The sequence below is a fragment of the Hippocampus zosterae genome, chromosome 7 (assembly GCF_025434085.1).
Source record: "Hippocampus zosterae strain Florida chromosome 7, ASM2543408v3, whole genome shotgun sequence".
In the NCBI taxonomy this organism is placed as follows: domain Eukaryota; kingdom Metazoa; phylum Chordata; class Actinopteri; order Syngnathiformes; family Syngnathidae; genus Hippocampus; species Hippocampus zosterae.
Genome location: NC_067457.1, coordinates 24,920,835 through 24,942,711, shown reverse-complemented (window position 1 = coordinate 24,942,711; position 21,877 = coordinate 24,920,835). Strand labels below are relative to the sequence as shown.

Below are 21,877 nucleotides of genomic sequence, written 5' to 3'. Positions count from 1 at the left end.
TTGATCCTCACTAGGGTCGCGGGGGGTGCTGGAGCCTATCCCAGCCGTCTCCGGGCAGTAGGCGGGGGACACCCTGAATCGGTTGCCAGGCAATCGCAGGGCACACAGAGACAAACAACCATTCGCACTCACACTCACACCTAGGGACAATTTAGAGCGTCCAATCAGCCTGCCATACATGTTTTTGGAATGTGGGAGGAAACCGGAGCACCCGGAGAAAAGCCACGCAGGCCCGGGGAGAACATGCAAACTCCACACAGGGAGGCCGGAGCTGGAATCGAACCCGGTACCTCTGCACTGTGAAGCCCACGTGCTAACCACTGGACTACCGGGCCGCCTACTGTATCCTTGTGGGACAGTATTGAATTACATGAGCTTGCAGTATCTGACGGAGGAAGACGGCGATTTGTCTCTTAAGTTGTGCAACCACAAAGTGATCTAGTTGGGCGTTCAAACAAGAGTGCCCATATTTCTCTCCCCCCCCCTCCCCCATCACGGCCTGACTTCCAGTAAATGGAGGATAATTTTAGAGCGATAAAGAGCACACACACACATAAGACGGTCCCTCTTTCCCTATTGCTCCTGCTGACCTCACAGGATCCACTGAGATCGGCTCGTGCTGAGTGTGCGCCTTCCACACCCTCACACACACACACACACACACACACATGCATATACAGGAATGCATACACTTTGACTAATAGGCCTAATGTTTCCTGAAGAGGGCCCAGCACTGCATTAGCTACGGATGTGGGATTGATTTAGAAACTGAAAGCCTTCTAGTGTGTGTGTGTGTGTGTGTGTGTGAATATGTTATGCATTTCCTGGTGGATGCCATTTAGTGTTTACTCTCAAATAATGTGCACACTCACAGAAAGCCATGGAAGCCACACATCAGTCAAGTCCGTCAGACCACCCAGTTTCGCCCCCCCCACATCCCACAGCGCCAAACATCAATGTGGACGCAACGCGTCGTCTTATTTGAAAACTGTTGAATTGCCCGAGTTTCGCCGTAACCCTCCCGTCGATGTCAGTTAGCACTCGGGCTAATTAAAGAAGTGTGACCCATCACATCAATTACGCAGGCAGCGATTCTACCGAGTACAAAGTCGTGCCTCGTGGCCGATTAAGTCACGACGTCAGGGCTTGCACTTCATTCGGGTGGTCTGCAAATTCATTTAAAGTGGCCGCTAATTAGCAGAAATGATCCCTCGTTTTATTAACATTAGCCCCCCCCCCCATCATTCGAATGTCCCATGTAAGAACTACAAAATGCTACCGCATTTTTTTGTAATCATTATACGGAATGTTTTGAAGGTGTTTTATTGACACTGTATTCAAACCTAAACCAGTAATTTACAAATTTTTTTTTGTAAATTACCATTTTGAGAGGTAATGTATTCATTTAGCCCGCATTATTTTGTTACACGAGAGGGTCAAAATATTAGAAACAGCCCTCAGTCTGATGCTGCGCTGTTCTACACCACTGCAAATGCCGGCCATCCAAAATAAATATTTTCGATATCTGATTTGGAGATACAAACTCATTTTTGCTCAGTTCGTCAGGTCTCTCTCTATTTTTAATCGATTGTGTGTACATTCACCAAATTGCAAACGCTCAAAGCGGTAACGTTCCAACATGAATAAGCCATGATACCGACGTTAATTGCGTTCCCATTGTAACGGAGAAAGATGATCTGAGCGTTGCATCGTTTGCATTCCGAGAATGATCGAGCAACAAATGAACCTTTTGTTATCATACAAGTCTAACGAATTGTCCTGTTTTTGCACAACTGCCCAAAATGAACGTTTGTATTCTGTAACATCCCGACGATCATGTGATTCTTCTCGTATGTGTTCAATATGCGTCACGGTCCTCACATCGCCTTGTGATGAACTCGGAGTGGAGCTACACTTTGTGATGTTTCCTTTGTGATCATTGTTGAACGCTTGCGAAGGTTTTGCGCACTATAGCAAATGTAGCCAAATGCGAGACTCTTCATGAGAATCTCCTTTCGGCAACGCCAGAAGACAAACTCACAGATTGTATCTGCTCGCAGGGTGAGGTTAAACGCTGACGTCTCTCGTGCTGTCACACGGTTGCTGCCGGGTGATCTTCATGTTGTGAGAAACGCGCTTGGCATGAGCAAAGAAGAGAAGTTAAGAGGGTTGGCGAGAAGGACAAAGGAAGGAGTAGAAGATGAGCAGGTTCAAGACTGTCGAGGCTGAGGTGGCCCGAGGGGAAGGAAAAGCGCGACAGACGCGGAGGAGGAGGTGGGGAATTGATAGAGCAGAAAGCTAGCTTATTCGTGTGTGTGTGTGTGTGTGTGTGTGTGCGTGCGCCCGCGTATGAATGGCAGGCTTTGGCAGTAAATGAAACTGTTTATCAGATCAATATGGCCATCATCTCTCAGATGACTGTGGCCTCTGCCGAGGAACAATAATAAATCACAGGCAAATATGGAGGCAGCCGATCCATACCGCGGCCCGTGCGCCCGTTTTGCAAGAACCTTTTGAGTCTGCCGTCGTTATCTCCATGCTGCTCAGCCAAATACAGACACTGCCCCCCCCCCCTTGAAATGCAATTACGACACACACTCATGCTACCGCTATGTGACATACATCAAAAAAGAGATGTCACCCGTTTCTCGGTTTCAGGGCTAGAAACGGCAGCTCCTCGATTTGTGCGAGGGCCACTCGGAATAATGTAACCCAACCGGTATCAGCCAGAAGACTCTGAGAAACCAAAATAGCGTCACGAGCGCCGATAAATATAGAAGGTAATTAAATCGGCAGCGGGAGAGAGGCGGAGAAAAGCCAGGAAAGAGCCACGGTCTGTTTTCAAGAAGGAGGCTAAAGCAGACGAGTACAAGTCGGTGGCGTCACGGATGGCGATATGGATCGTCTCTTTTGCGTTTTTGGCACACTGTGGAAAGATTGGGCCGGATTTGAGGATTTCCCAAATAGTGTGACCAAAAATGGTGGGTTCACTCTGTGTAGACCGCACACTATCGGTGTGATCGGCGTGATTGGATTGGAATCTTACAACAAGGAAAATTGTTAGAGAACGCCATATTTCTAGCTTGCACCGATGGTTTCCACCATGAAACATTTACAAGATGGCCACAAGCGCAAAAATAAAATGTGAAGTGATGGAATGCATGAAAAGCCGTGTTTCCTCGGATTAAACTCGTTCCAAATCCTCATCTGATTAGCAGTGCATTCAAAACTTGAGACGGCACGCCGAAATGACTCCTGACGTCAAATGATGACCAACCAAGGAATTATTCCCAAGAGCAGAAATTGTCTCCCTTGACGCCTTTTCTATGCGCTATTTAGAGACGCAAAATCAGCCCTTGCAAATGTGTCTCAAGTTGAATAAATCACGTGGCACGTCTTGAATTCCTGCCCTGTATTTGCATATACGCCACTTTGCATGTTTTCTAAATTGTTGACTTAATTGTCATGATGCTGTTTGCCTCTATAATTGCCGTGATTGGCTAGCGCAGAGGTCCATGGCTTTTCTTCGGACTCCCACCCAAAGTCGGCGGGCGGACTTTGCGTATAGACCCGAATGTTCTTACATAAGTGGGGGCAGTGAGCAACTTTGGCCTTGGTGGAGGTCTGCCTTTTGTCATTGTGTGGAAGAAATTGTATCGGGGGTTAAAAACGCCAAGAGTTAATGTACGTAAGACTTTGCTGGAGGATTGTGAGTGCGTTTGATTTTAAGGTCGTTTTCAGAAGATGGTTTTTGATTTTTTTTTTTCTTCTTTCTGTCCTCCATTGCAGGCATTGTGAGTCAGCAGTATTTGACCGGCTCGAGTATGTGAAAGCTGTGCCCGTCACCCTCCATGTGACGTGCTCCTCGCTCGCCCTTCGTCTACCTGCCCTCTTTCCCTGCCGGGAGTTGGGGGTGAGAGGTTGTTGGCGGGTGGCGGGGGGCGGTAAGCCGGCCCTCCATCTTGCCACGGTCTCCTTTGGGAGTGCGCATCCGATTGTTGTGATAGAAAGTGACCGACCGGAAATCTTTAGCGGTCCAACGCGAGAATTATCACAAAGACAAATGTAACATCTCGTTGGCCGCACACATCCATTTCTCTGCGCGCGATGCGTCTTCCTATCACTTGCGCTCTTTGTCTTGTGGCTCCCCCTCGACTTCCTCTATCACACCCACGCAGACAATGGCATCTTGTATATGGTCTGCCCGACACACAAAGGCGCAAAATGACACATTGTCATGCACGCACACACACCGCTGTAAACGCAATCAGTCAGACGAGCGCCACTGACATGTATGTCTGTAATGCCCACAAAAGGCTCCTGACATCTCCCCCCCCCCCCCCCCCCCACTCGCATTGTCTGCCTTTCCCACACACAAACAGCGATATGTACACATAAACGCACAAAGCTGCACTACTCTCTGTCTTGGAATTTTACATTTTGATGAAGGAGGAAGCGCGTCATCCAATCAGAGCAGCGGCAGGCGGGAGAGCCCATGGCCATGCAGACGGCAGGGACGATTCCGGGGTAGCCGACTGAGCGTCACAAGGACTTGGCCGGCCCGGCTTGCTCCCCCGCATCCCCTCTAGGCAGGTGGTACGATCCGACAGGCTGGATAAGAACCCCCTCCTCTCTGTCTCCCCCTCTCCTGTCAGTGCTAGGGTGTAGCTGCTGATCCTATACACTACTGCAGAAAGCAGGCGGGCGGAGGAGCCGACGTCAGGTCTCGCCGCTCCGCCACCCGACTTGAGGCGGCACAACCCACGATGGCACGGCACGGCGTCGAGGCCAGGTGAGTCCGAACGCACTCGCGCACTTTTGCCATGTGCCTTTGCAACGGGAGGGTGTGAAAAGCCACATGGCATCACAATGAAATAAACGCATGTACATTATACAGGTGTGCAGGTGCCGGGGGGCTCCGGGATATCATGATTGGCACCTCCAGTGTGTGCGCGTCATTATGTGATGGGTGTCATCTGTAAATATGTACAGAATATATATTGTATCTGTGTGTGTGTGTGTGTGGTGTGTGTGTGTCTGCACACACACCATCTCTCCCAGTGTGGTGGTGGGAGACAAAGGGTCCCCTCAGTTTGACGCTGTGCACACAGTCGCCGCTGGGTGGGAAACTTAGCCCCTGTCACCAACCAGCAGTTCTGTGGAAGGCGAGGGAGGGTGGGTGAGAAGAAAGAAGTCAAATAGGGTCTCTTCTTCACGACATATCCGCCCCCCCCCACAACCACCTCCACCTTAATTGCTGCCCAACACTCCTGACTCATGGTGAGAGGAGGACGCGCTCACAGAAGATGGTGAAGATGATGATGATGATGATGATGACCATGGGGTGGGGGTGGGGGTGTGGGGGTGCAATCTGAGGACACGCCGGGTTGGTTTGTCGGTCATGACAAGGAGGACTACTGTCATCTTTGAGAGACGTACCAGGGAGAATGAGATTAAATAAATGGGTCCAAGAGAGAGGTGGGGGGGGGGGGGGAGTTGGGTGGGGTGGTCATCTGCCACGCACATGACTGTGTGTGAGTATGCGTGAGTGCAACCGTGGAACGAAAGAACAGCAGCGTGATGCGCTGAACCGACGGCCATCACTGACCCAGACAAAGGGCGGCAATCATATGTGCAGTTTCATGGCGTATACGGAGTCGGTATGGATGTGGGGGGGGGGGGGATGGCCACATGTATGGAGGGCGTCACACACGCACACACACACACACGCACATGCACATGTGATCCTCATGTCTGGGCTAGGAAAGATGCCATGTGCGCATTGCACCGCTGCACCCCCCCCATCCCCCCCCTTAACTCACTCGCTCTTTACCCAACACCCTTATTCAACCAGCACTGTACAACGGCTGGCCGTCTACATCATAGACGCACTCCACTTGGTCATGCGACACCCCCATTGATCCTTCGCCTTAACCTCCACCATCAGCGTCATATTCCATGACATCGTCAAACCCCAACCCCCCCCCCCCCCCACCAGCGCAGTCTGTGTGCCAACCACTCGAAGAGATGTGATCTTATCCTTAAGTGGCCTTTATCACGTCTTGCCCATGTGATGGAGGATATCAGTGCATCTATTCAAGGTGGGGGGCCGGGGGGGGGGGGGGGGGGCGCAGTCCGGGTCAGTCGGACATTTTAAAAAACATTTGAATGAGGTAATATTGATCATCTTTCTCAATCGTTGTGGCTGACATAAATTTGAACAAAGACTGGGGTTGTCAATGATCTGAAACGGCGTCTCCGGTGCTACGTATTGATCCGAGTCGACATTTATTACACCCTGTCGTGCGGGTGTGTGGATGTGTGTGATTTACATTTTATACGGGGGTCATTTCCACCCACCTCAAACCTTCACGCGCATACAGCAGCACCAGCAAAAGTGCGGGTTCTTTGTGTTAAAAATGCTGGCCCTATAAGAACAACTCCCATTTCCTCTCTCCTCACACCCCTCCATGCTCCTTCCATATGCGAGTGCTGTCAAGCTGTAGGGCGTGCCCCCCCCACCCCCCACCCCACCAGCCCTACTCTCCATGTTGTATATATACATATCTCACCAAGTGGAGTTCACGCTTGGCTGCAGGCTGGCTGCGTGTGTGTGTGTGTGCTCCTTTTATACCAATGAGGGGGTGGGGGGGGGGGGGGGGGACAAAAAGAGAAAAAATCTAAATATATTGTGGGTTCTGACGTCTAGGGCTGACGAGCAACACTTTTGCAACACTGACGCATGATTGGAGAAACGTCAATTATCTGCACATTCCAGAGCCGTCGTGCAAAATGGCTGCCGAGCCAACGCTGCCTGTAATGGCCGACTGGCGTGGAGGTCTGAGGGTGATGCGTGTGCATACGTCGCTGCTGCTGCTGCCAGTCAATTTGTGGCAAGCGTAATCCCGTTACTCGGCTTTTTTTTTTGTGCGTGTGTGTGTGTCGTGGGCAGTCTGCACTAATCCATAATTACCAGCATCAACGTACGCAACCTCGAATGTACCAGTCATTGGGGGCGGAACAATTGTCGATTGTTTCTCGTTGAGACCGTGAAAAGACACGTTGAGCGGTGGAGATAAAGCGTCCATTTGCATATTTGTCAGTGACCTCTCCTCAAAAGGATGATCTTGTGCTTTCTTTCCAGTTTCGGTGCCTCGCCAAGCCAAGCCAAGCGCAACCCGTGCGCCCGCCCAGCCCGGCCGGCCTGGTCCGCCCCGCCCCGCCCTGCCCTGCCCTGCCCAGCAGCTGGCATCCTGCACGGAGTCATCAGGGTTAGTGCTCGGCTGGCACCCCTCGGTGTCCGAATCGGCAAGGCGGGAACTTGTAAATTTATAGCCGTGCACTCAAACACAACGCCAAACAATCCATCTGGCATAAAAGAGAGAAGGGTGGGGTGCATTAGCTTTAAAACAAGTCAGTCACCAAAGGCGACAGTAAGCGGTTTTCGTGTGTGTGTGATTAAATTTAAGACACCAAGACAGAAATGACGCTTCATAGGGACGATCTCGTCTCTTCACCCGCATGCTACGCAAGATAAACGCCCGTCCGTCTCCTTTTTAAATGTCGACATTTTCATCAATTATCATCGGTCTTCACGCACAGTCCTGATTGGCTGTTTAGCTTCTAATTTCAAGACTGCAAGTTTGAGCATTTTTTACACAGTTGTGGGAGACTGCGGGGGGGGGGGGGGGGAATAAAAGAGAGGCAAAGCTCCAACTAAATGACTGTCGGTCTTATCTGTAGCGTGTGGGCGTGTGCGCGTGCACGGACCACCGACAGGCTCGCGCGTTCAAATCTCTGCCCTTGCCGCTAATGCATCTGGCAGCCTCAAAATGTGTTCAATCGCAGCGAGCGTACATAAGATGCCACTGAAGGACGGCAGCCATGTTGGCTGTGCATTACTTTGGCACTTTTCCTTCCTATTTGCGGCGTTTCATCGGCAGTCGAGTTAAATGGTTGAATTTTTTTTTTACACGGGAGGAAAAATCCTGTATTGCAATTTCAAGTCGAAAATGCTTTTGTAAAATGACTTCCACTCTTCCTGAGTGTTTGCTTCCTTTCAAAAGAGGGCGCATTTAATTTATTTATTTTTTTTTTTTATCCAGCGAGTTAAAAATAACACTAAAAGGTTCGCGGCGTCATTTTGATTTGATTGATGTTCTCACTTTTAGTCCAGGCAATTTAAGGACACCGACCCATGCGTTGGTATGAATGCGCGCGTCTTTGTGTACCTGACATTTAGCCCCCCCAAGTTAATGAGGAAATGAATGCACGCTTATCACAGCCGACTGCCACAGATCCTTCATAAAAGTACCTAAAAGGCGGACACTGCTACTTATGTGCTCGATGACAGGAAGCAACCTTCCGGCGTTTTTGCTACATTTGAAGCAAGCGCGAAAAATACATAAATAAATACATAAAAACGGGTCATAATCCGGATTTTGTGTATGACTAATTTTTCTCCACCCCGAGATGTTTCGGAGAAAATGTGTCTCGAGAGTGTTTGCGGAGGTCTGCAGCTGACAGGGGTGGGGAGGATGCTGGCCTACCCCCTCCTGGCTTCCATCCCGAGCGCAGACAACAGACGTCGTCATTTTCCAACTCAATTTACAGATGCATTAGGAGAGGCTGAGGCGCACCCATATCTCTCAAATGCAATCAGGCCTCCTTTGTGCTTTAAGAGGAAATTGAGGGTGCCGTCGTTATCGACTTTCTTTCCCACTTTGCTCCCGTGTCGGCTCGCTTTTTCTGCCAGTGTAACGTACGCAACGGCTGCTTACAGACTTCTTCGCCGGCTGCTCTTTACTCACTTGTCTCCCTTTCAGGCCACGCTAAAAGGGCAAAGATGGATGTGGAACGTCATCTTGTAAAAATGTGTCTCGTAGATTGACCGAGGTAAGTTCCACAAACGTGAGTATTTAAAATAAATGGTGGGGAACCTACCGGTAGTTGATTTAAATGTAGGAAAACAATCGGAATAGAACCAGTGTTTAGAGGCTAAATATGTTCCCGATCTTCAAATTCCCCACTCCTGTTTGAAAAACGACACATAAATTTGAGATTAAGCCCAAGAATCTCTTAAAGCACCGCTTGAAATTTAATTCAAAGTCTGAAATGAAACATTTTCAATAGCGTAGCGCACAAAAAAAAAATGGTTTTGCTACGGAGAGGGAAAACCCGGATTGTTGTTTTGCACTGGCATCATTAACAGGAATTGATCGGAAGCCGCGAATATCTCGTATCATTTGTGAAAATGTCGTCCGTCGACGCAACAGTCTCAAGTGTGCACATATTGTTCATTTCACCAAGATTCATACATAATACTGTTGTGAGCACATTCAGGCGGATGGAAAATGTTCTCACTTGACGTGCGTTGATGCATTTACCGTATATACACACGCGCACAAAAATAACGTCCAACAAGGTGCCACCCTTAATGTGGCTGGCGGGCCTTCTGGAATACCTACGCCTAAATGAGCTTGAGTAAAAAAAAAAAAAAAAATGGAAGCAAGGGAGAACGAGACCAGCGGCAGGAAGGCAGACAAAGGAAAGTATGGGGGGTGGGGGGGGGGGGCTGGGAATCGCAGAAACGGCAGAACGGGATGGGGAAGAAAGGAGTTTTGAAGAAAAGAAATGGGTGTCTTTTGAAAACACGCCACCTGTTATTCTCACCTCCGGGAGGGTGTCTCCATCTACCTTTCATTTGTCTTTGTTCTGGGGGGAAATTGCCGCCGATCACAAAACATCCACTTTTTCACCCCTCGGTTTTGTCCCTAGATCAAAGCATTTCTTCTACCAACTGTTTCCCCATCTGCACCCGTATTTGATCCGTCCCCTCCGAACGTCAAATTTACCTCGGGTATGGTTCTCCGTCTTTATTTCTTGGGGAAAGGAGCGCGGTTGTACGTGTCGTATGCACCTTTCCCCCCCCACCCCCCACCCCAATGGGATCCATAGCGTTCAGGTAGAGGAGCCGTCTCGCAGCATGTGGACGTTATCTGGAAAGCAGAGAGGCCGGCTGCCATGGCAACCATATGATGAGGCGGGCAGGCAGGCAGGCGGGCAGGGATATTTAAAGGAATTCAGCCGCCGCTCGCCTTCGCACACGTATACGTACGGCCCGGTGTAGGACAAAAGAAATATCTGTTAAAAAAATCAATAGCACAAGTTCTAGAATCACATCATATAATTGTCCGGGTTTATTCAGCCCCCCTACCAAGAGCAATCAGGATTTTTTTTTTTTGGATGCATAGTTCCTATTTATCTTCCGAGCAAAATGTCTTTCCCCCGTAGTGCTAATTAAATTAATCAGATTTATTTAACAGGGGCCTTTAATCAGCACGTGAACGTGCCACCGTCGGTGTTTAAGGACACACACAGGCGCGCACTATAAGGTGCTCGCGTACAAAATTGAAAGCGATAAAGATGGGCTAAAACGGCATCGTGACACCTTCAAAAATTAGCAGGAGGCTCTATTTGAACATGTGAAATTATTTTTTATAATAGACTATTCTTTAATTGTACCTTCTGTCCACATTAAGGCGTCATCTCATTGGTCTTGATGGGTTTCTTTTGTCATGATATCCCATAATTGAGTTTACTTGGTGCCTTTTGACCTATTTTGTAAAATATAGAGGAGAAGCGATGCGGTTTTAAAAAAAAAGCTGTCAAAGTACAACAAAGCAAGACACTTGTACGCATTATGGGAATGTAACGCAAATAGAATCAGCATCAAACATGCTTGGATCCATTTGTTGATCGTAAATATGGAGGCGCCTTGGAGCCTCGCACACATTCGTTAACCCTCTTCAACCTATTGACGGCTGCAAGAATACAAACGGCACCCTGGTGTGATGTGGACATGCCCATCAGGTAAATGCCAAACGTGACGTTTGAGCAGCGCTGTGGACGAGCGGCTAATTCTTGCCTTTTATGCCATTTAACATTTCAATGAATATGTAAGTGTAGGCAAATGAAAGCGGGGCCGATGCCTGTGAGAGCGGGCGGCAGAGATGAAATGCTTCACAGAATCAAAATGAACGCTGACCTCTTGTAACACGCCCCCCCCCCCCCCCCCGCCGCTCTTTATCCCATTTTAATCCCAGCTCATTTCATATGCTAAGTAAAAGCTTATAGCGCTCACGTTTGCGCACACACCTCTCAGTGGTGTGATTATAAAATTTGCATAGAGGATGTTTTGCAAGTGCAGAGAGGTTTGCAAGTGGCCTGTCAGGTGCAGAGAAGTTTAGCCGAGGCTCCCAATTCATGACAAAAAAATAAAAATAAAATAGCAACTCAAAAGAAAGTTCCCTCGAGTGTGTTTTCACGCCTCATCTTCTCATTTGCATGTTCTCTTCTCACAGCTGTCATTCGAGAAGTGGAAACCAGGGGAGAGCGGGAAGAGTACACCGCGCCCCCCCCCCCCCCCCCCCCAAAGGAGAAGCAGCGAGATGTAACCGCTCCTCTTCTCCCTAATGGAAAGAGTATTTCTCCACCACTTGAGCACCATCTGCTGGCTCGGTGGGGCGGGACAGCTGGTGTTGTGAATCAGGCCGCCGCATTCCAGGGAACGGCTACTTCCCAACACCAGGGTCTCTCCTTCACTACGCGCACACATTTGACCTCACTGCGCCGAAATGCCAATCGGATGATCGATGGATTGCCGATGTAGAAAATACCGACAAATTCTGGATTTTTTATCAGATTTTATTGTGATTCAGGTACCCATCCATTCATTTTCCAGGGCGATTGTCGTGCAAGGCGAACGACTACAAATGCCAGAAAATGATGAAATAAACAACACGCATCAGCCATTATGAAAAAACGACAGTATATACAACTAGACAAGAACGTGCCGTACTAATCTGCCGTATGCCAAAATCTCGGCCTCGCAGTGGCGCAGGGCTTGATTCCAACTCTGGCCTTCCTGTGTGAAGTTTGCGCTTGCACTTTAATAAAAAAAAGTTTAAATATTTTCTGTGTCGTTTTATTAGTTGTGCCAAGTCATAAATACGGTCATAACATAAAATCGTCAAAATAAAAATAAAAAATTCAGCCGCTGCTCTTGAACTTTATTCAAGTACTGGCATAGAATCAGTACTTAAACATGAAGGGGCAACGTGAGTACTTTTGCAACCTCTGGTGTCATGTCGAAGTTGGGTCTCACCATTTTAGGTACCAAAATACCGTTCGACTAACAATCAATTACGCATGCGCTGTGTTGCCGCCGACTGTCAACATCGGTCTTTTCATAATGTTCCCGTCCACCCGCAAGGTCGCACTTAATCGAACCAAATTGAAAGATACAACCTGCCCCAACATGATGCCGCCACCAAGACTGAAAACCCAACAAAAACTGTCAGAGGTCGGACGTGACAGGACGTTCGACAAAATGGAGCCGAGTACCGGGCCGCAGCAAGCGGAGGAAACGGCCAGACGTACCCCAGCCTTATGCGATAACGTGGGGAGGAGCTCAGGTGAGCCCGGTGCTTTTCAAGGGACGTCGGCCGAGTTGCTTCCCGGGCGGCGTGGGTGGATATTAGGCGAGTATATTCGGAGCCGTTTCGACAAAAGTTTAAACTCGCTAAACGCTTAAAGCGAGGCCCGAACGGCGTGGCCCGAGCTGGATAATATTCGTGATGCAGCATCGCGACAACCAAGTTCGTAAAAAAAAAAGATGCTTTTCAACTTTGTTGTTTGCATTAGTTTCATGGAATTCATCCTAAACGTCTGGAATAATTTCTGGGGCATGACATGACAAATGTAGAAATTTACTGTTACGCTCGCGTTTTCTAGATAATTGCATGAGTTTGAGGGGGATGCTACAAGCTATTATGCTAAACGTTTTAGCTGCTTGGTCCGGCGATCATTGGACCTTTGGGACAGGATGCGATTTGGACCGCCACCAAAAGGTTTATGTTCTTGATTTGAAAATCTATTCAAGTATTTCAAACCGTGTGAAACAACAACAGTAATGAATTCGTTTTATACGCTTGTTTGATTCCGTATTCTGCAGATATTTGTTAGTAAACATTGGGGCTGAACAATTACGGAAAATCTAATTGTACCGACCCCCCCTCAAAATTGCAATTGGCATGGCGCTGCCATTTTAAAATAATTTAACCACAGTACGCAACCACTTTTTGTTTTTGGAGGTATGTTTAGCACCGCCAATAGTGGATGGTCGAAGGCACATCAACTTTGGAAAAGTCTCCTGCGACCCTAATAAGTACACAAGCACTTAAGAAAATGGATGGTTGGACCTCCCAAAAACCACTTTAATTTGTGCTTTCAGACTTTCTGGCATTATTAGTAGGTGAATAAGGTGCCTGTGACTTGTGTGTATTGGCTACAAACTTTTACTGGTCTTTTTCGAAGTGCTGTATATTTGATAATGTCCCTTCAACGCTACTTGCATGACCACCATGTTTTTTTTTTAATGTAAATTCCCATCGCCGCAATTATTTAGGCCTCAGCCTAAAAATGTGAGCACATCTTTTTAACACTTGCAGTCATCCTGACTTATGGACTAACTAAAAACGACATTTGAATAGCTAACCGCGTCCTCCACATGTGTATTGAACTTATCTTTGTGATGAGCAGAGCTCCACTGCTTTTTGGATACATTTCATCTGCAAGCAGATGTTTCTGTCAACCCGATGCACTCAAGCAATACCATACAGATGATTGACAACAGTTTTGTCATTTTACTTTACTGTCACTGTGCAATTTGTTTCAATTCAAGCATATTGAGATTGGTCTTGTGAATAAGCAATCCCAATCGAGGCGAATTTACTTGACAATGCTCCGTTTCCTTTGCAGATAAAAATATGAATCCGATCCCGACCTCCCCTGCTGGTTCAGAAGCCTCCTTGAAAAGAACGGTTCAATCCTCTGGCTGTGAGCTATGTGATAACTGTAAAATCATTTCTCCGAGGAGGAGGAGGAGGACACTGGTCAGGCAGGTGGCCCAAAAATTGTCCCCTTGCTCAGAACAGCACAAATCCATTCCAACAAGTAAGAAAGTCCCCGACCTGACGGTCAACCTTTGTGACGTCGTCCGAATGTCTGGCGCAAGGTGCTATAATTGTGGCTTTGTGCTACCACATGGTCTCGAGAACAAGCCTGTTTATTGCTTTAAAGAGGACATAGCGGCTTCTGGACTGCGGCTCAGGTCCAGTTGTTCAGGCCACCAGAAAGATGGAAGTGACGAGCACCAGAGCGTTGATTCCGGCCCTGGGACATCATGTAACACCGTAGGAACAGGATTATTCGACGATGACCCACGGTCCTCAACCTGCCAGAGAGTGAGGCTCTATGTTTGGAAACGAAAGAGTTCCTGCGCACGCACTTATATCACCTGGCACGACAAGCAACTGCTTGTGAGTGGATTCATGAACCTGGAAACCCGCACGAGTGACTTTGCACAAACGGAAGAAATCCCGCCTGTTTCTCTCACTCCAAGAGAGCCGTCGCCCTCTTTCGACACAGGCGGTGACGCCGGCGATGGCGTTGTGGAGGAAATGGATGAAAAGGTCACTGAGGTACGAGGTAACGCGGAACAACTCGACTGCAGTCCTCCCATCAGCAGTTCTGATCATGACGATGACGAATCCTTCAACGGCGAGGGCCGGTCGCCTTCCTCTAGTGACCAAGGATCGCCTTCGACTGAGCTAGCAGAATGCTGTCCAAGCGAATCCGGGACAGGTGGTGGCGCTCATTTGGGCGTTTTGGACGAGTTCACGGCATATCAACGGGACATCCTGCTTATTGATGTGGACCACGACGACTCGGAGCTCTTTGACATCCTACCCCAGGAGAGTCCGCTGAAACTGGGTTCCAACATAGTTCACAAAAACCCAAAGACTTTGACCGCATATGGAGCGTCGCAGACCTTCAAACAAAGGTAAAGCCTCATATTTGACGCCATCTCCCAGTTGTCAACGGCTTATTGTGACAACATACTCTACGATATTACTTGTGTTTCAGTTGGACCCCAGTTAATATAAATCGTCCGTGCGACAGCTCAGACAACGGTATGGCCAATTTAAGGACCTTGCTGAAAGTTATCACGATGTGCCACGCAGCAAAGAAATTGTTTTTACCAGACTGACGGCAATCTCATTGCGTTGTGACAAAATGAATACATGAGTGATGTGGGGGGGGGGGGGTTCTTGTTTTTTGTTTGTTTGTTTGTTTTGAGAAACGACCTCAAGTTATTGCCTCATCACCTCGCCACTTGTGAATTTTCCAGAGGAGAACCCGAGCAGGCCCTGGCGGCCTAAGAAGAGCAACACTTCTCCCAAAAGCCAACGCAACCTATACGGAAAAGAAATCGCCACCAAACCGATGGTAGTGGATCAAAACTCAGTTCGGGTTATTACATAGACACCGACAGCGTTTTAATTGTTACTTTCGGTGATTGAACAGGACGCATCTTACGCCGGCAGAGATCGCATAAGCGCAGACATCCAGGAAAGGTATGTTTTGGCACATTTCAGCACGTCCGCGGGTTTCTGGTTTTGCGTTGATTTGTCCTTTCCAAAACAGGGACGCGCAAGTTGAGGCAGAGAGCCAATCGCGTCACCCCGTCCCTCCGCTCGGGCCAGCGTGGAAAGGTGAGTGGGAATTCAAGCAGCGTGACAGCATTGGGGATTTGGCGAAGGGGTATGCTTTCAATGGCTGTCTCCATTATTTTGGGTGGTTCATTGTGCAGGTCCATCGAGGCCAAAAACTGCAAACAAGACTGATCTGAGGTGTCCGAAAATTAATTTTGTAAGTATTGCGTCGATAAGGAAAAAAGGTTCAAGTGTTGCAGACCAACACGCGTCACTCACAAAAAGTTGGGGGTATTTGGCTTTGAGGTGAAATTTTGAGGACCACCCTAAAATGCATTCGAATCTTTACGGGTGAACTTACCCTAATGTGACCTTCTCCAAGCTTTTGAATGTCCAACTGTGAAAATGTTCAGTACTTTTTGCACAAGTTGCTGTTCTGTAATGAGGAGCTTAACGGCAAAATTTGGTCCTTAAATCAACCGATAAATGTCCCGTTTCAATGAGAGCTGGTGTTGAAAGCCAAAATATCCCCAACGTTTTGTGAGTTGTGGATGTATTCATATCAGAGCTTCTCATCTCGCATGTGGTGCCTTCGTGTCTGTTTTTCGGGAGCCGTTTTGAGTCATGTGAAAACTTCCTTTCGCCCCGTTAAACATTCAGTACTGCAACGTGTTCTTCGGTGGATCGCAGTCCTGTCACGACAACATATGCCGCTTTCTGCATGTGCCGATGAAGGGCGACGAGAAGGTAAACTCGGCAGCAATCAGAACCTTTGAATGCTCAGTGGAACCTCCAGATAAATTCTTTATCTCCTGCATAGATCAAAGTAACGGTTGCTCTTTTTCCTCACAGTTCTGTGTCAACACAGTGTCGCGTTTCACCAAAAATCCATTGTGCCTCCAGAAAGCAGGTACGACTTAAAACGGACCTTCCGTCCTACCAGTGAGCCGTTTTCCATTCGCGCATCCGAATTAAATCAAAGCATCCTTCAATTCATCTGCACATAATTGGTCTACATCTGTATTTTCAGTGGCTTTGTTCACAAGCTACTACCAGCACAACATCCCCGGAATGTTTTTCTCCGTGCCCGTGTTTCTCTCCCTCCTCTGGACTCTGCTGAAAGCGGACATCATAGCTGATGTTCTGTCGGTGCTCTGTGTCGCCTTGGCTCATAAAATCGTGGTCAGTTTCCAGTGAGCTACCGTGTAATTTGTCATGTCGGCCAGCAGATGGCAGAAAATTTTGATGTTTTGGGTTCACAAGACCGGAGAAAACGAGTCTGAGGAGAAACGTGTTTCTCTCACCTTCTCTTCAGCCTACTCATGAGTTCCTGCTCGCTCTTTTCACCTGTGTGAGAGAAAAAGGCTTCACAAGCGGCGTGCCTCGCCTCCTGCAGCTAACATACAAGGTAAATGAACTCCTTTGTCCACGTATGCCGGTCTATCCGTAATAAGGTTTTCGCCTTCGGACAGATGGCCAGTGAAAATCTAATGCTGAGCTTGGATTGCTTCGATGGTGTTCGAAACATTCCCGAATTCCAGCAGATCATTGATCCAAATGTGCCTGATTGTCAAAGGTGAGGGTTTTTTTTTTTCAACATTCAAAGATTGCTGTTTTTGCGCTCGGGAGGCCTCAACCCTGTGCAATTTACTTGATTATTTCGGTGCCAAGGAACTATGTTGAAGTGAGGGGAGGAGCTTCATTTTGACAGGCAACAGCTTTGCCCAAATAGGAAAATAGTTTTTTTTTGCCATTTTATGGCATCTCGAGGCAACTATAAAAACTTTTTTCCAGGGGGCACGGGGGTGACAATTACTCCGGAATTTTCCCTATTTCCCATGCGAATAATAGGAGGAACACTGTATTGTGATTGTATTGTTCTGCATCCATTTGTATGACCTGATTTTGTCCATGCCGTAGTAGTAGTTCACCGTCTGTCTCTTTTGATATCAAAGACCATCTGTGTCCGACGGCGTGCCCATTTCATGCTCCTTGATCTTGGCCCATGTCATTGTGGAGATCGAGGTTAGCCACCGTAGCCATTTTCAAACCCGCCCGCAAGATCGCACAGTTTATTTCTTGCGTTCCTTCTGGCCTCAGCTTGCCCGACATTGTTGTGTTCGCCAGCTTTGTACACAGCAAGAGGACTGGTGCTGCCTGGGGAAAGCCTTTCGCTCCGTTTGCACACCCTGCCAACATCCCAGCCAAGTGGAGCGCATCAGCGGGCATGTCGCTGTCGCTCTTCTGTCCAAGACCAAAGACAATCTGTCTGTGCCATTTGCGGCGTTTGCTGAGACAAGTAAGCAACTTTGATTTATAAATAAATAAGATGCGGGGGGGGTTCCCTAAAAACTATTTTTTTAACTCATTGTACATGCCTATAATCTATGCACTCTCGTGTCTTTGCTATGAAGCTTGTCCCACTGAAGATCCAAACTCCCTGTTGATGGGTTTCATTGGCAGAATTGGAGTCTCTCTCATGCAAAGATACCATAAAACTCAACAGTGGGCCAAGGTAAGTGGACCCATGTGAACAAACATTTGGAATTTGATGTTATGGGGTGGTGGGGGGGGGTACATAAAATATTGCTACACCTTATTAGAGTGTTTCCCAAACTTTATTGACACAAGGCACGCGTTTTACAGTCTGCTGGCGCACCGCCAAACAAATGTCACAAAAACAACCCAGGTTAATTTTACCCTCTGCAAGAGTATCTAATTGAAGAGCAAATGAAATCACCTGAAATATGATCACATCCGGTAGGGGTGCTCACAACTACCTTTTGTGTGTATGTGTGTGTGTGTGGCAGGGTCGGAGTCTGATGGAGGTGCTGACCCGGTTTAAGATCAACTACTCGATGCAGAGAGGTTTGTTTGCCAATGAGGACGGCGGCTCACGCTGCAACCTGATCACCTTGGCAGCAGAGCTCTTCTTCCTCGGCGGCAGCCTGGAAGGAGCTCTGCAAACTCTCCGAGGTTAGTGACTTGGAGCCCGAGGGCATCGGCAAAACTAGTTTTAACCGCAGTGTTGTGCCAAACTTTTATCTTTGACGACAGAAAGCAAGTGGTTTGTGAGTTCAAACATTTGGCCGTGTAAGGAGCCCGACCTGGAGAGAAGAAGTCGCCTACTCGCCCATCTGGCTGAGAAAGCCTCACACAGAGATGCATTAGAGGTCCTGCGTAATCTCCCGGGAATACAAAAGCCTAACGGTGAGCTCACATGCGTGGTTTGCAAACTTCTTTTCAGTTTAAGCCGCCGTGTAGCACCAACTACTGTCTGATTTTTTTTTTTTTACGGATGGACGGGATGTCTTACTTTGCATGGGTGTCTTTCTCTCCAGACCAGGTTGACATCTCTAAATACACCCCCTTGTTTAATACTCACCTGCAAGTGTGTGTGGACAGACTGGTGCTCCCCGTGGCCTCAGACTTGGCGTACTTAATGCTTTCCAGAAAGGTACCCGTAGATGGCGCTGTGCTGCAGGCGCTTTTGCACAAGCTAGGGAAACAAAACCAGTGGCAACGTGCGCGCGAACTCTTCGGGCGTAAGTGGAGGACAACGGTCCAACACCCTTTCATTGATTAATAAAATACACACCGTTGCCGTTTTTTTATTGAATTCATTTTCTGTGCATTGCTTGACTCCCGCCAAGGCTCTCTAACCGCCGGCCATTACCCAGCTGTGTCGGCCCCCGCTGAGTTCATGTCCCTGATCGTTCCCAGTCAACTGGGGGAGGTGGAACTAGCTCTCACATTTGAGATGTTCATCACTGTCAATGCTTCATTCATTCTCCCCCTTCCTGAGATGACACCCGCCACCTTCAACATCATCCTGAAAAGGTAACACCGGAAATTACTCATGTTGGATGTACTTATTGTAACTGTTACATGCGATTGACGTATCCCCCCCTCCACCCCCTAACAGGAGTCAGGAGAGCGAGAAAGAGTACCTCTCAGCTGGTAGCCGCCTGCTCTCAGCGGCCCTCATTCCTCAGCCCAATCTGGAGGTCCACTACATCACTGTAAACTCCTCACAGGAACAAGTCTTCACACTTAGCGTTGCCTCGGCCCTACGATGGCTGCGTAGAAATCAGATGTGGGCAAACAAGTTGTGGAGTGAGTTTATAAAGTAAGTAAGTAAAAAAAAAAAAAGAAGAATTTCATAAAGTAATGCAATGTAAGCGTTATTGTTTTGACAATAGTGTGATTGGTTTATTGTATGAGCTATGTAAGTATTGTTACTGTACTTTGTATAGTTTGGTTGTCATACTTTTACAAAATGTTCTCAGTGTTCAGGTATAAAGTTCTATTCCACAATGGTTCTTTGTGGTTTTCATTCTTATACTAAAAGTGTAACGGTGTTACTGAACATTTGAGAATAACACAATATGGGGGTTCAACCTGCAAAGTAACGTCAAGACGTGTGACTTATGCTTAGTTCAATTCTCCCACTCCGTTTTCTGGATTTACTTTGTATTTTGTCCCGCTTTTCCAGATGTCAGGAGTTTTAAAAGGAGCAGGAAGCTTTTCCTTCTTCTGTCTGTTATATTTATACATTTCCTCTGAGTTTGTCTTTTTAGAATTGCGTGGCAAGCCTCATCAAATGCTATCACAGGCTCTGAATGAACCAAACTGTTTATTTTTTTTGTTTTTGTATGTGTCGGGGGAAGCCCAGGCATGACACATTATATGGGTGGCTATGTATCTAATGTGCAATTAGCCTACTTCTCGACATATTTTACAGTTTAGCTTTTATGAGGCATAGGCTGGACAAAGGGGGAAAAATGACATTTTCTTCTTGTTGCTAACCTGCTGTTAGCCACTTGTCTTTGAGAAAGAAATCAGAAAGTGTGTCTGGCAATGTCATATGCACTCCATCTGTTTAACTTCTAATTGTGACTTGTCAGACTTAGGCAAATTTTAGTGCCATCAACAGCACTGTTTTGTTTTTAATTTGTGAAAGTTACCCCAGGGCAACTCAACACAGACCGTCATGTGGTCAGGAGAAGATAAATGCATGTCTGATGTCATTTGACATAAGCATTATGAAGGGTCTTATGCTCCTGCGAAGTGATAAAAGACCACTGTGTAAACAGTGATGAATAAGAAGTGTTGACGGAACCATTTGTGCAAGTATCCCCCCCCATCCCCCACCTCTGCCTTTTAAGTGATGGGTCTTCTTTTTATGTCTAGTCAAGAAAAGTCAGAGCTGTTATCCCATTGCATTGTATGTACAGTAGTGACAAAATGGATGAAATGTTTGTTTAAGAAAGCTCTCTGGTGTAGTCCATCAGGTGGAATGTTTTCCCAATATGGCATATCAGCATAACCCCTGCCCTGTTCTGAAGCTTTTTACAAATCCATCTTACTTGAATCATTGAGGTGCTATCATAAATCACCTCACTGTCATCTTCTGGGACTTTGGGCCTAAGAAGCTGCTGTTTTCTTCATTTGGACCAGAGATGAATTGACCAATATGTAGTGTTGCTGGTCCCTCTCTCTGGATTGACCTCCCACTGAACATTCGGTAAGCCCCCTTGCTGCCCATCTTTAAAACCCGCCATAAAAACTCACTTGTATTCTTTGGCATTTGACTCAGCATGACTCAGACTTAGTTTTACTGTTTGGTGCTTTCTACCGTCATTGTTACGGATTTATTGTTGTATATATGATAGTTGCTCCATGTACAGAACTTTGTATGCAGCTATGACTGAAATTCCTCTATAAATACAGATGAGTAGTGTCGGACCTGTCGAATGACGATCATTTTATTTAATTTCGGAAAATAAAATTGGCCACGCATTTAAAAGTACAAGATAGCAAGTGGAATTGTTAACGCAGGACTTCATTCAGTTCGTAGCAACTGCATACTAAATTCCCCCCGCAAAGTACAAGTTAGTAAAAAGGAAAAAAAGCAACAAGGAAACGCATCAGCTGCTTTATATTTAAGTGAGGAGCGTGTATTTTCCCCAATTGATGACGTCTTTCAATTCGATGTTAAAATTTGGATGTCCGGTTTGGTTGGCATTATCCTGATGGGAAAAGGAGTTGATAAATGTGTGTTTCATTCCCTTTAGTCCATGATTGAGTGGGACTTTTTTCGATTTATAGTCTAATTTCCAGACCACACGGTGATTTGTGAGTAGTATTTGACACGCTAAACATTCACGTACAGCCGAGTAAAAGCACCCCTACTTCAAACTAACAGCTTAGTAGGCCAACACTAAAATATTAGCATCAATCATGTTAGCTCGATGTGCTGTCAGAGTAAGGCTACATCCTGGGGGACTGTAAATCAAATACAATGAATGACGCTGGCT

General features: G+C 47.2%; 2 protein-coding genes and 1 long non-coding RNA gene across 4 annotated transcripts; all 3 read left to right on the top strand.

Moving 5' to 3' along the window:
* Positions 1 to 3,662: 3,662 nt before the first annotated feature.
* LOC127604674 (uncharacterized) lies at positions 3,663 to 11,675 on the top strand. Of its 2 annotated transcripts, XR_007963383.1 has the most exons (4): positions 3,663 to 4,792; positions 7,145 to 7,271; positions 8,826 to 8,895; positions 11,364 to 11,675. It is a non-coding gene; the product is annotated as an uncharacterized LOC127604674 (long non-coding RNA). The 2 variants fall into 2 exon arrangements; XR_007963382.1 differs by having other exon boundaries at positions 7,145 to 8,895.
* A 441-nt stretch (positions 11,676 to 12,116) lies between these two features.
* Positions 12,117 to 15,284, top strand: LOC127605077 (uncharacterized). Its single transcript, XM_052072656.1, has 3 exons — positions 12,117 to 12,476; positions 13,822 to 14,905; positions 15,254 to 15,284. The coding sequence occupies exons 1-3, from the start codon at positions 12,254 to 12,256 to the stop codon at positions 15,282 to 15,284; spliced, it is 1,338 nt and encodes a 445-aa protein (XP_051928616.1). The 5' UTR covers positions 12,117 to 12,253.
* topaz1 (testis and ovary specific TOPAZ 1) lies at positions 14,573 to 19,866 on the top strand. Its single transcript, XM_052069932.1, has 18 exons — positions 14,573 to 14,905; positions 14,989 to 15,035; positions 15,254 to 15,479; positions 15,550 to 15,617; positions 15,716 to 15,774; positions 16,218 to 16,304; positions 16,410 to 16,467; positions 16,588 to 16,739; positions 16,873 to 16,965; positions 17,030 to 17,133; positions 17,513 to 17,582; positions 17,685 to 17,856; positions 17,972 to 18,072; positions 18,368 to 18,533; positions 18,615 to 18,767; positions 18,899 to 19,102; positions 19,211 to 19,397; positions 19,483 to 19,866. The coding sequence occupies exons 6-18, from the start codon at positions 16,287 to 16,289 to the stop codon at positions 19,688 to 19,690; spliced, it is 1,686 nt and encodes a 561-aa protein (XP_051925892.1). The 5' UTR covers positions 14,573 to 14,905; positions 14,989 to 15,035; positions 15,254 to 15,479; positions 15,550 to 15,617; positions 15,716 to 15,774; positions 16,218 to 16,286; the 3' UTR covers positions 19,691 to 19,866.
* Positions 19,867 to 21,877: the final 2,011 nt, after the last annotated feature.

Coding starts and splice junctions, on each gene's coding strand:
- LOC127605077 (XM_052072656.1), top strand. CDS start 12,254: ATGTTCCCGTCCACCCGCAAGGTCGCACTTAATCGAACCAAATTGAAA. Junction 12,477..13,821: donor TAACGTGGGGAGGAGCTCAG/GTGAGCCCGGTG, acceptor TTTCCTTTGCAG/ATAAAAATATGAATCCGATC. Junction 14,906..15,253: donor TCGCAGACCTTCAAACAAAG/GTAAAGCCTCAT, acceptor TGAATTTTCCAG/AGGAGAACCCGAGCAGGCCC.
- topaz1 (XM_052069932.1), top strand. Junction 18,534..18,614: donor AGCTCTGCAAACTCTCCGAG/GTTAGTGACTTG, acceptor CTTTGACGACAG/AAAGCAAGTGGTTTGTGAGT. Junction 19,103..19,210: donor TGCGCGCGAACTCTTCGGGC/GTAAGTGGAGGA, acceptor ACTCCCGCCAAG/GCTCTCTAACCGCCGGCCAT.